The sequence below is a fragment of the Pezoporus flaviventris genome, unplaced genomic scaffold, assembly GCF_033815535.1.
Source record: "Pezoporus flaviventris isolate CSIRO_AGI_PZ_B2104156 unplaced genomic scaffold, CSIRO_AGI_Pfla_v1 ptg000031l, whole genome shotgun sequence".
Lineage (NCBI taxonomy): Eukaryota > Metazoa > Chordata > Aves > Psittaciformes > Psittacidae > Pezoporus > Pezoporus flaviventris.
Window position 1 is genome coordinate 68,406,838 of NW_026892579.1, and position 11,206 is coordinate 68,418,043.

Below are 11,206 nucleotides of genomic sequence, written 5' to 3' on the forward strand. Positions count from 1 at the left end.
CAGCAGGCGACAGGGGGCGCCCCGCCACCGCTGTTGGACGTCGGGACGGGGGGGGGGACCCGCCGCTCCCACCCCGCTTTTGGGGTGTCCCCCCCCTCCCGACGGAGACAGCCCCCCTCGGGTCATCCCCATCCAACCCCCACAGCCCTAAATACCGTCAGAAAACGGCTGCGGTGGGAGGGAGGGAGGCGGGCTGCTGCTGTCGCCGAGGGTATCGCGATAGGAGCGTGCCCTCCTGGCTGGAAGCGGGGTTGGCGGTGACTCCTGAGGGTGCTGGAGCCCTGGGAGAGAGCTGTAAGGTCCCTCAGAGGGCGGGAGGTGGAATCCTGCTCTGCGGTGGGTTTGGGTTAGGATCTAAGAATTATCGCGAGCCTCCGCGGATGGATGGGGCGGGTTCATCCCCCCTCTGGGGAGCGATAAATAAAAAAGATAAATAAGTGGGTGTATGAATGAATGAATGAATGAAAAAAAACCGAACCCGGCGGTTTAGGGGGGGTTTAGGAGGTGGGTTAGATATAGGTGGGGATCTAGGAAAGAGGCGAACCCGAATCCCCCGGGGGGGCGGCAGGGATGCTGCCGGGGAGGCACGGCCCCGGCCCGGGGCGGGTGGAGCAGGAGGAGGAGGAAGAGGAGGAGGTGGTGAAGGTGGAGGGGAACCTTCGCTCCCTTCCGCAGGGGCAGGAGCCGCGCTCGGTCCCGCTCCGCCGGCCGGACCCCACCGGGAGCCGACGCGGCCGCAGCGCCGATGGGGCGGGCGGCGGAGCCGGGTGGGTTTTGGAGCCGGGTGGGTTTTGCCGTCCGTCCGTCCGTCCGTCTGTCCTTATTTCCTTCCTTCCTCTTTTCCTCTCTCCGAGGCTGCCGGGGGCTTTTCGGAGCGGCAGCGCTGCCCCCGACGGAGCCCACCGGGACCCCGCAGCTCCCGGCCCGGCGCCGGGGGAGCCCCCGGGGCCCCCGACGGCGCTTCCCGCCGAGCCACCCCCCCCCTTTCCTCACCCTCCCCGCCCTCCCTGTTTGTTTTAGTTACGAATTTGTTGTAGGTACCTGAGCCGGAGCCCGGGCAAGAGCCAGAGCGGCGGCTGCCGGGCCCGCCGATGGGGCCGAGCCGCGGCACGGCCGGGCGGGCGGCGGCCTGAGCCCGGCACCGGGACTCCGCCGAGCACCGCGGGGAGGAAAGGTGCGCTGGGGACGGGACGGGACGGGGGTGCTCCCGTCGGGGCGGCGGTGTGGGGGGGAGGCAGCTCCCGTCGGGGGTGCTGGGGGGGGGGGTGTCGGCTCCCTTCTGGGCTGCCCGGGGAAAAAGTGGGGTTGTGGATATCGGTTCCCACTGGATCCCCCTGCAAACCGGGGGGAAGCCGGGTCCGGGGGAGGTCGTCCCGGCGCGGCGGGGTGCGGATAGGTGCGCGGGGGGCCGCGGAGGAGCCTCTCCCGCTTAGGTGTGAGCTGATTATTCAAATGGGCAGCCGAGGACCTGGGGATTGGAGGCTCGCCCGGCCGCTCCGTGCTATATCACTCGGGCACCCACGTCACTGCAGCACTTGTCCTCCTCTTCCTCCTCCTCCTCTTCTTCCTCCCTCCTCCCTCCTCCTCCTCCTCCTCCTCCTCCTCCTCCTCCGGCTCCTCCATCGCCTCCGGGCGACTCTTCACCGCGAAGCGCTGCGAAAACCCACCCAAGGAGTAGCAGCGATTAAAAAACCAGCGCCAGCGCCGCTCGACACCCCCCCCCCTTCCTCCCTCCCTCCTCTTCCTCCTCCTCCAGAGGCTCCGTCGGAGGGGAGGGAGGGCTCGGCGCTTTTTTTTCACCCGTTTTTTTTTTTTTTTGGGGGGGGGGTTGCTCTCTGTCGTCGTTTGTTGTGGCTGTTAAATTTTAAACTGCCATGCACTCCACTTCCAGTATGCTGGGAGCGGTGAAAATGGAAGGCCATGAGCACACGGACTGGAGCAACTACTACGGGGAGCCCGAGGTAAGCAAAGGGAGACCGGGAATTGAGGGGTTGGGAGGGGAGAGGTGTCCTGGGGTCCCCATCGCCGTGCCAGCCCCGGGACACGGTCAACTTCGGCACCGAGGGCTGAGCGGGGAGCGGGCAGGGAGCGGGCAGGGTGCGGGCAGGGCGCGGGCAGGGTGCGGGCTGCCGTTCGCTATTTCCCCCCTCCCGTTCCCCTTCCCTCTCCTCCAGGTATTTCTCTCGCTTCCCTTCCCCTCGCTCCCAGGACGGAGCCGCCGGTCTTGCGGCCACCCCGTCCCGGTTCTGTTTTGTTTTATTTAATATATATTTGCTTTTCATTAACAAGAAAAACACCCACCCCCCCCACCCCCCCGCACCCCCCCCACCCCCCCTCCGGGATTTAACCCTTCCTACCCCGCGGGGCACGGAGCCCCGGCGCTGCGGACGCTCTCACCGGCGGCGCTACCGGCTGGGCTGGGCTGGGCTGCGGGGTCCCCCCACGGCTCCCCGCGTCCCCGGCGGGGCCACCCCGTCTTGTCCTCCCCCCCCCCCCCAAAATCTCCCTCCTCTCTTTTCGCTTGCCCCTGCAGAGTTATTCCTCGGTGAGCAACATGAACGCGGGGCTGGGCATGAACAGCATGAACACGTACATGACCATGTCGGCCATGAGCACCACGGCCAACATGACGGCCGCCACCTCTATGAACATGTCCTACGCTAACACGGGCATGAGCCCCTCGCTCACCGGCATGTCCCCGGGCACGGGGGCCATGCCTGGCATGGGCTCAGCCGGTGTGGCAGGGATGGGCACTCACCTGAGCCCCAGCATGAGCCCTATGGGTGGCCAAGCGGGTTCCATGAACGCCCTGGCCCCCTACACCAACATGAACTCCATGAGCCCCATCTACGGGCAGTCCAACCTCAACCGCTCGCGGGACCCCAAGACCTACCGGCGCAGCTACACGCACGCCAAGCCACCCTACTCCTACATCTCCCTCATCACCATGGCCATCCAGCAGTCACCCAACAAGATGCTGACGCTGAGCGAGATCTACCAGTGGATCATGGACCTCTTCCCCTTCTACCGCCAGAACCAGCAGCGCTGGCAGAACAGCATCCGCCACTCGCTGTCCTTCAACGACTGCTTCCTCAAGGTGCCCCGCTCCCCGGACAAGCCGGGAAAAGGCTCCTTTTGGACGCTGCATCCCGATTCGGGCAACATGTTTGAGAACGGCTGCTACCTGCGCCGCCAGAAGCGCTTCAAGTGCGAGAAGCAGTTGGCCTCCAAGGACAGTGGTGGGGCGGGCGGTGGAGCGGGTGGTGGGGGCAAGAAGGGGCCCGGGCAGCCCCCGAGCCAGCCCCTAGGGGAAGGCAGCTCCTCGGGGGGCTCCGAAGGCTCTGCCGGTGCTGAGTCCCCGGCCAGCACCTCGCCGTGCCAGGACCACAAGCGAGCCCTGGCTGATTTGAAGGGGACACCAGGGCTGAGCCCCGGGGAGCCAGCATCCTCACCGGCCCAGCACCTCCTGGCTCCCCCGCACGCCGGCCTGCCCCATGACGCCCACCTCAAGCCCGAGCACCACTACGCCTTCAACCACCCCTTCTCCATCAACAACCTGATGTCCTCCTCCGAGCAGCAGCACCACCACCCTCACCACCACCACCACCACCACCACAAAATGGACCTGAAGGCCTACGAGCAGGTGATGCACTACTCGGGCTACGCCTCGCCCATGCCCGGCAGCCTGGCCATGGGGCCCGTAACGAACAAAAACGCCTTAGAGTCCTCCCCTTTAGCCGGAGAGACTTCTTACTACCAAGGTGTGTATTCCCGGCCCATCATGAACTCCTCCTAAAAGGGGTGAGGGGAAAACCCACCTCCCCATCGAGGGGGGCAGCCCCCGGTACCCCCATGCAGCCCCTGGCAGAGCAGTGGACTATGAACGCTCTCGAGCACGGTACATATACATATATATATATCTATATATATTTTCTTTTTATTTCCTTTTCCGTTGGCTCCAGATGTTTGCATCCATTCGGGAAACAGCAGCCGTGTGTCCCGCAAGCATCTCGGGGGTCACCCCCCAAAGCCACCTGTGCTGGGGTTGGGCTGCAATTCCCTTGTTTTCCCTTGGTTTTGGTGGGGAGGGACGGGTTGGGGGCGAAGGGATGGGGAAAAGGGGGTTCTATTGGGCTTACTTTATTACTTTTCGTTGTCGTCGTCGGAAGGAGGTATAAATATATCTATTTTTTTGTGTGGAAGTGACGGGGAAGAAAAAAACCACAACGAAACACAAGCAAAACGAAACCCTCCTTCAGTGTGAAACCCATGCTAGTTTGGAATCCCAGGACCAAAAGTCTTGTAATATTGTAAAAAAGGGGGAAAAGAGGGGTAAAAAAAAAAAAAAAAAGAGAAAAGAAAAAAAAGAGAAAAAAATTGTGAAAAATTATAATAATAATAAAAAAAGTCAGGATAGATCGTTGTAATTGAAACAAACGCTTGATGTTACCGGGAGAGTAAACTACTTGGATCTGATTAATTTATCGTTTCTGTACGCTTTATTTATGGCTTATAAATGTGTATTCTGGTAGCGACTAGCCAGATTTTCACAGAACTCTATTAAAGTGTTATTGGCGGTTTTTTTCCCCCTGCATCTCTGTTCCGCCGGGATTCGCCCGCTTCTTCCTCCTTCTCCTCCTCGGCCGGGCCGGGGTCCCACCGCCGCTCCGACGGTGTGGTGCCGTCCCACTCCACTCCCGACGGGTCCCCCCGGAGCAGCTCAACACGGGGAAGGGACGAGGAGGGGTCGGGGAGCCGCTGCCCCTAGCAAAGAGCCCCTCTGCTCGGGGGGGACACCCCGTCGGGGCAGCTCCTCACCCCTGCGAGCGGTGGGAATTGGGGGGACCCCTGGAACCTCGCGAAACCGGCGTCGGCAAACCGGGATGCTCTTTGTGTCTCCTTCCCCTCCCGCTTCTCCCGGCCGCCCCATAGACACCCCCGGGTTATTTTCCGTGTCTTTGCCCCCTCCCCGCTGCAATCTCCAGCCCGTCCTCCCAACCACTTGTTGTTTTCCCACGCGTTTACGGCGCTCGTAGACGTTGCTTTGCGAAATAACATTCAAATCCTTCTTAAAATTCCGCATTGTCCGCGGGAAGAGAAAAGGGGAGGAAAAAAAAAAAAAAGGGGGGGTGGGAAAGGGGGTGGGGGTGGAAAAAAAAACCTTCCCCCAAAAAAAACAAAACAGGGATCCAGGCAGAAATCTGTCCGTCTCTATACGGGAAGGACACACACGTTGTGAACCAAGGCATGCAATGTGTTTCATTAGCACATAAAAGGCTCCCGCAGGGAAGAGCACGGGCGCGGGGGTGCCGCCGGTTGGGGCTCCGCGCCCCGCCGGTACCGGCCTCGGGATGCTCCACAAGCCGCTTTCCCTCAGTTCCCTTTATTTTTCCTTCCTTTTCCCCGTTTCCTCTGGCCTGTTTCGGGCTGAAACGCAACGAGGAGGACTTGGGGCAGACGGGGAATAAAAGGAAATAGGCTCACTAGGAGCGTTATTCCTCCTTCTCCCCAGCCCCTTCTCGGTGTATTCCCCCCTCCTCGCCCACCCCCCAGCCCCGTTGCAACCGCTTCTGCTCCTCCGGTTTAAGAGACCGTGATCTGTGAATAAACAAAGTCAGTAAACAAAAAAGAAAAGGGGGGGGGGGGCAAAGAAAGAAAAAGGGGGGGGGGGGAATCTAGATCCAAATTCCAGGAGGGTAAACTTTCAACACCACGTCATACCTCAGCAAATTTACACAGATATTATATTGCGTCCCTTTCCTTCCTTCCCCCACCCCCCCGCGCTCCTTTCGAGCCATTGTGCTTAACTGAATTTTATAAAGCTGATCGATATCTTGGTAAAATATTCATTTTTAAACTAGCGGGCAGCGAAATCTTTGCTTTGTGCTAAAGTCAACACCAGCACAGTTTCGGCTCCCATAAATGCCGGGATGCTCCCGGCTCCCGCAGAGCCGGGCCGGCGGCCGGGGCGCAGGTAGGTGACGCCCGCCGTTCCTTCCCTTTCCTCTCCTTCGGGTCCATCCTCCTCCTCCTCCTCTTCCTCCTCCCCGGCTCGTTGGAGCGGCGGCACCGGATGGATCCTCCCAGCGGGTTTTGGGGGGCCCCATCCCCGCCGCCTTCCTTCTCCCGGCTGGTTTTTTTTTTGGGGGGGGGGAAGCGCGGACAGGGGAGACAAGGGGGGGTCTGGGGCTGTTTCTGCCCTGTTCAACACCAGATCTCGGTGCTGCGGGGTGGGAAACCTTGCGGCGGGGTCGGCGGCGGGTCGGAGACGTGCGAGCGGACACTTGCTTGGTTAATATTTATCTTTATTTAGTCATTATTGTTATTGTTATTATGAATTGTATTAATTTAATCACCACCACCCCCCCTCCTTCCACTTTTTCCCTCCGTGGCTCTCTGTGGTTCCGGGCTGGGAGTCACCACAGCCGTGTGATTCCTCCCTTGTCACCGGCCCAGAGCCGGCCCCGCGGGCCCGGCCCCGCTTCCTGGCAACAAAATACAGGGAAAACCCTAAACAGTTCCTCGATATAAGGAAAAACCCGGGAGTTTTGCCGGGATCCCATTCCCGGGGCTCTCCCGCTCCGCACCGGACACGGACACGAGTGACACGGCCCGGGGGGGGGGGAAGATGCGGGGCGGCGGATCCCGGGATGCTTCCCGCGGGGGGTGTATGGCCCGGGATGGGAGGTCCGGGGGCCGGTCTTAGTGAGGGCCGGAGCGGGTGGGTCTATATCCGTGCCCATGTCCGTGTCCCCGTCCCCGCTCAGCCGTGGCGGGTCACATCCCGCCGGCAAGAGCCGCTCGGCGACTAATGGGCTCTCAATAATTCATAACAGCCCGGCCGGCTCGTAATGCAGCTCTGCGCGCTCGCCAATTACTTGTCATTAAAGGCCTGTCGCCCCTGCAGGGAGGGGGACGAGAGTGGGATGAAGGGCCCTGTCTTGCGGCCACCTCGGAGCATCCCTCCGGGGGAAGCCGAACCACAGCCCCGTACCCCGCACCGGGGCCGGGCAGCGTCCCCCGCTCCCTGCAGGGGAATGGGGGGGTCACTGCTTTTTGCCCGCGACCTCCCTCTGTTTTCCCTCCTCTCCCTGTAGCCGAGTACCCCCAGCTCCTTTAGCACCCCCCGTCTCCGGGTCTCATTTCTCCCGTTAACAGCGGGGCTGAGCGCTCGGCTCCGTTTCGGTCGTTAATTGCCCCCAAATCCGCCTTTATTTTGCAGGGGGACCGAGGGGCAGCAGTGGCGTTGGTGAGGGCTGAGCTGGATTGGGCCGGGGAGGGGGGAACAGGTCTGAGCCCCCAGATGAGCCCCTATCCATCCTTCACTCATATATATTTATGCATATATATATATATGGGGTTCATTATTATTTTTCCTGACTTCCCATTCACCGAGAGGTGGGAAAAACATTTATTTAGTTGCTCGCCCCCCCAGTGTCATTCAGCGATGGCCATGGAAGCACAAAGGAGGTGGCACAGCTCGGGTGGGGAGCGTTAAGAAGGGCTCGCTGCCCGCTCCCAAACCTGCCCCCTCGGCGGGATAACCGCGGGATAAGTGCGGGATAACTCTCCGCTGCCTGCCCTGCCCATGGACTGTGGGCAGAAAGTGCGTTTATTGATGATCTTTTAAAACCCAACTCAACCCGGGACCGGACAACTCGGGGGTGAGATGAGTCTAATTATTGCTGGTTCTAAAAAGAGCTGGAACACCCAAGTAGGGCTTAACTCGTCTCCTGGGAAACTGATGGAGACCTATTTTACAAGCTGTAATTCTGCTTTAGACTATTGCAGGCTAAAGGCAGTTCACACTGTCCTCTTTCTTCTAGAAATAGTCCTAATCCTGTATTTCGGCCGGGTAAAGTCCGCTTCTGCTCCGCACTAGATTAATCCAGAAACCACATAAAACCAGGTAGGGAAGAGGGTGGAAAAGGGGAATACGAAAAAATAACCCCAAACCCATTCGGAGTTTGTTCCCTCTGCCCTGTCTAACCTTCAAAAGAGTAAATATTAAAGGATGATGCAGAATCTGACGGCTCCTTATTTACGGGGAGCTTCGTGGCCAGCGGAGCTAAACCCGGTCTGCGGGGCCGCTTTAGGGAGGAGAAAGATTTCGGGGTTCTTTTATTTCCTTCTCTCTCGTGGCGGTCGTTTTCCAGGCTCAGGAGAGCGAAATATTCCTCCTTTCCAGATGGAGCCTGGGCGGGGAGAGGGGAATTTGGTAGGTGGTTATTTTTATTGGGAAAAAAAAAAAAGAAAGCAAAGCAAAATAAATCAAAGCAAAACAAAAGCAAAAAAAAAAAAAGGTAAAACAAACTAAAGCGAATTAAAACAAGAACAAAAAGGGGAAATAAAGAGGAAGGAAAATAAAACCCAAACGAACTCGCTTGCAGCCACCTTCAGGCACCGCGATCCGTTTTCACCCCATTCACGGAGTGCTGGTGTCTAACGCTCCCCCCCACCCCGGTAACCCCGGGATTCGGCTCTAAACCACTGGGCAGGGTTGGTTTTTGCCGGTGGGATACAGACCCCCTCAAGCCCGAGCCCAGGGCAGGGGGAGATGCCCCAGAGGGTGCGAACGGGGTCCGAGGGATGGGAAACGCTGCATCGAGCCCGGGATGTTGTTTCGGGAGGGTCAAGGGATGGAGAAATGGAGGGATGCAGGGATGGATGGAGTGATAGAGGGATGCAGGGATAGATGCAGGGATGGGAGGATGCAGGTGTAGGTGTAGCGATGGGTGGAGGGAAGGTTGCAGGGACGGATGCAGGCATGAATGGAGAGGTGCAGGGACACATCAGTGGATGGAAGGATAGATGAAGGGATAGAGGGATAGAGGGATGGAAAGATAGAAGGATGGATGGAGGCACAGAGGGATGCAGGGATGGATGTAGGATGGGTGGATGGATGGATGGATGGATGGATGGATGGAGATGGATGGATGGAGATGGATGGATGGAAAGACGGACTGGGTCTGCCCCCCCCAGGCCGCAGGGCTCTGGGGAGCGTAGTTACGGGGGGTGTTGGCAGCGGCACGGGCAGCGCTAAGGAACGAAACGGGACATAAACGGGCCGGGAGGGCGGTGGGGAGCAGGGGCTGTGCTGCGGCGGGGGGGGGTGGGGGGGTGGTGGTGGTCTGTTTGCGGGGCAGCCGCGCGTGAAATTGTGTGTAAAAAAATCATAAAAAAGGAAAAAAAAAGAAAACTTCATAAAACCTGCACACGGCGACGAGGCAGCTGCGGAGGGGCGTGTGGGGGTGTGGGGATCGGTGGGGGGCGGCGGTGAAACGGGGCCGGAGGGGGGGATCCTGTCCCCCATTCCCGTGTCAAAAGGGGTTTGTGGTTGCACACGCGTGTGCAGGGCCACGTCCGTGCACCCCGCCACGGCCCCCGCGCTCTTTCGTTTCATTGCTCTGTCTTCCCTTTCCTTTCCCCCTTTCTTTCCTCTTTTCCCATTTCTCCATTTCTTTCCTTTCCCTTCCTTTTCTTTTCGTTTCTTTGCCTTTCTTTTTTTCTTTTTCCTTTCTTTCCTTTACATTTCTTCGCCCTTTCCCCCCCCCCATTCCTTTTCCTTACTTTGCCTTTCTTCCCCTTTTCAGTTTCTTTCCCCTTTCCCCTTTCTTTCAATTTCTTTCCTTTTCTTTCCATTTCTTTCGTTTTCCTCATCCTTTCCCCTATTTTTCTCCCTTTTTCGTTTATTCCCTTCCCCAGCTTTTTTTCTTTCGCCCCTCTTTCCCTTTATCCCCTTTCTTTTCCTTTCCCTTTCCCCCCTTTCTTTCAATTTCTTTCGCTTTTCCCTTCTTTCCCTTTCCCTACTTTTTTCTGTTTTCCCAGTTTCTTCCCCTTTTTTCTTTTATCCAATTTCTTTCCCTTTTCCCTTTATTTACCTTTTTCCCCATTCTTTTCTTTTTCTGTTTTTTTTTTTTTACTTTCCTCCCTTTTCTCCCATTCTTTCCTTTTCCAGTCCCTTCTTTCATTTCCCCCTTTCTGTCATTCTATTCTTTTCTTTCCCTTCCCCCTTTATTTCCTTCTCTTTCGCTTTTCCCGTTTTCCTTTTTTTTCAGTTTCTTTCTCTTTTCTCCCTTTCTTTCCTTTTTCCTCCCTTCTTTCATTCCCCCCTTTTCTTTCCCATTTTCCCGTTCTTTCCCTTTGCCCCCTCGATGCTCACACCTCACCCTCACATCCCACCTTTTCCCACTCTACCCTTTCCCATCTCCCAGAGCCCCTTTCCAGGGGAGAGGAGTCGTTTCCCTGGCCGGGCACAGCGCAGCCAGGTGAGGCAGCCCCGATGCCACTTGGATGGGCACCGGCGGAGCACCGCAGCAGCGGGTCCCTCCTCCTGGTCCCCGCTGGCCACGGGCTCCTTGTTTCAATAAACCAAGGGGCAGGAAAGCCCCTGACACATCGCTCGCTGCAGGTAACACGGATTTCTGCAGCAGGGAGAGCTCTACCTGCCCGAACTGCCTACCACCGATGCCAGCGTGTAAGGTGCTCTCCCTGTGGCTTCCTGCTGGTTTTGCCTCACACCAGCAGTAAAAAGAATGATCCTCATCTCTCCACGGCTGGAAAACAGCTGCAAACAGCACGGGGGAGCGGGAATGCGGTGATTTTACTTCCCACCCTGTATTGAACGCATCGAGATTGAAGGATTTTGGAGACCCTGAAATGTTTTGTGTGTCACTGTCAGCTGCGGGGCTTCACCATCTGCCTGCACTTACTCCCCCCCCCCATTTGTTGTGATAATGGCACAAGAAATCAGTGTCGGGGGGAGCTGGGGCAAACTTCTGGGCTCCCCCGAGCGTGCTGCTGCCGTGTACAGATCCCTTATTAAAGCCACAGATTCCCATCTCCGATTGCCTCTTTGTGTCTGTACTCGTGTGTGATACCTGTGTCATGCTCCAGCAATTCCTGATGGGAATGGGGAGAAGCATTATCCCAGCCTCAAAGGGGGCTCTGCTGGGATGGAGACTTTTAGGCTTCAAGGAAGTCAGTGGGGGGAAGCATAAATCATAAGAGCACCTTGAGAAAGTTGAGGAGTTAATGGATTTGTGGGGCTCTTTGGGGGATGCGCGTTGGTGCTGTGCTAAAAGAGAGCTCAGGAAGGGCTTTGGAAGGGAAAGCAGCCATAAAATACCCCCAAAACGATGATTAACCCCCTTCCTATGCCAAAGCTTTTTTACTATGCCCCACCATGGAGCTCCCCTCTGTTCCT

At 57.9% G+C, this 11,206-nt stretch overlaps 1 protein-coding gene and 1 long non-coding RNA gene across 4 annotated transcripts; both read left to right on the plus strand.

The window, feature by feature from the left end:
- The first annotated feature begins 616 nt into the window (after positions 1-616).
- Positions 617-4,586, plus strand: FOXA2 (forkhead box A2). 3 transcript variants are annotated; one of them, XM_061461718.1, is made up of 4 exons: positions 617-767; positions 1,038-1,174; positions 1,892-1,961; positions 2,534-4,586. In XM_061461718.1, exons 3-4 carry the CDS (start codon positions 1,893-1,895, stop codon positions 3,794-3,796), a joined length of 1,332 nt encoding a protein of 443 aa, XP_061317702.1. In that variant the 5' UTR covers positions 617-767; positions 1,038-1,174; position 1,892; the 3' UTR covers positions 3,797-4,586. The 3 variants fall into 3 exon arrangements, with proteins under 3 accessions (XP_061317702.1, XP_061317703.1, XP_061317701.1); XM_061461719.1 differs by having other exon boundaries at positions 695-784; XM_061461717.1 differs by lacking the exons at positions 617-767; positions 1,038-1,174 and having other exon boundaries at positions 1,297-1,961.
- Positions 4,587-6,366: 1,780 nt separating this feature from the next.
- Positions 6,367-10,844, plus strand: LOC133273362 (uncharacterized). Its single transcript, XR_009744762.1, has 2 exons — positions 6,367-7,909; positions 10,217-10,844. It is a non-coding gene; the product is annotated as an uncharacterized LOC133273362 (long non-coding RNA).
- The last annotated feature ends 362 nt before the right edge of the window (positions 10,845-11,206 follow it).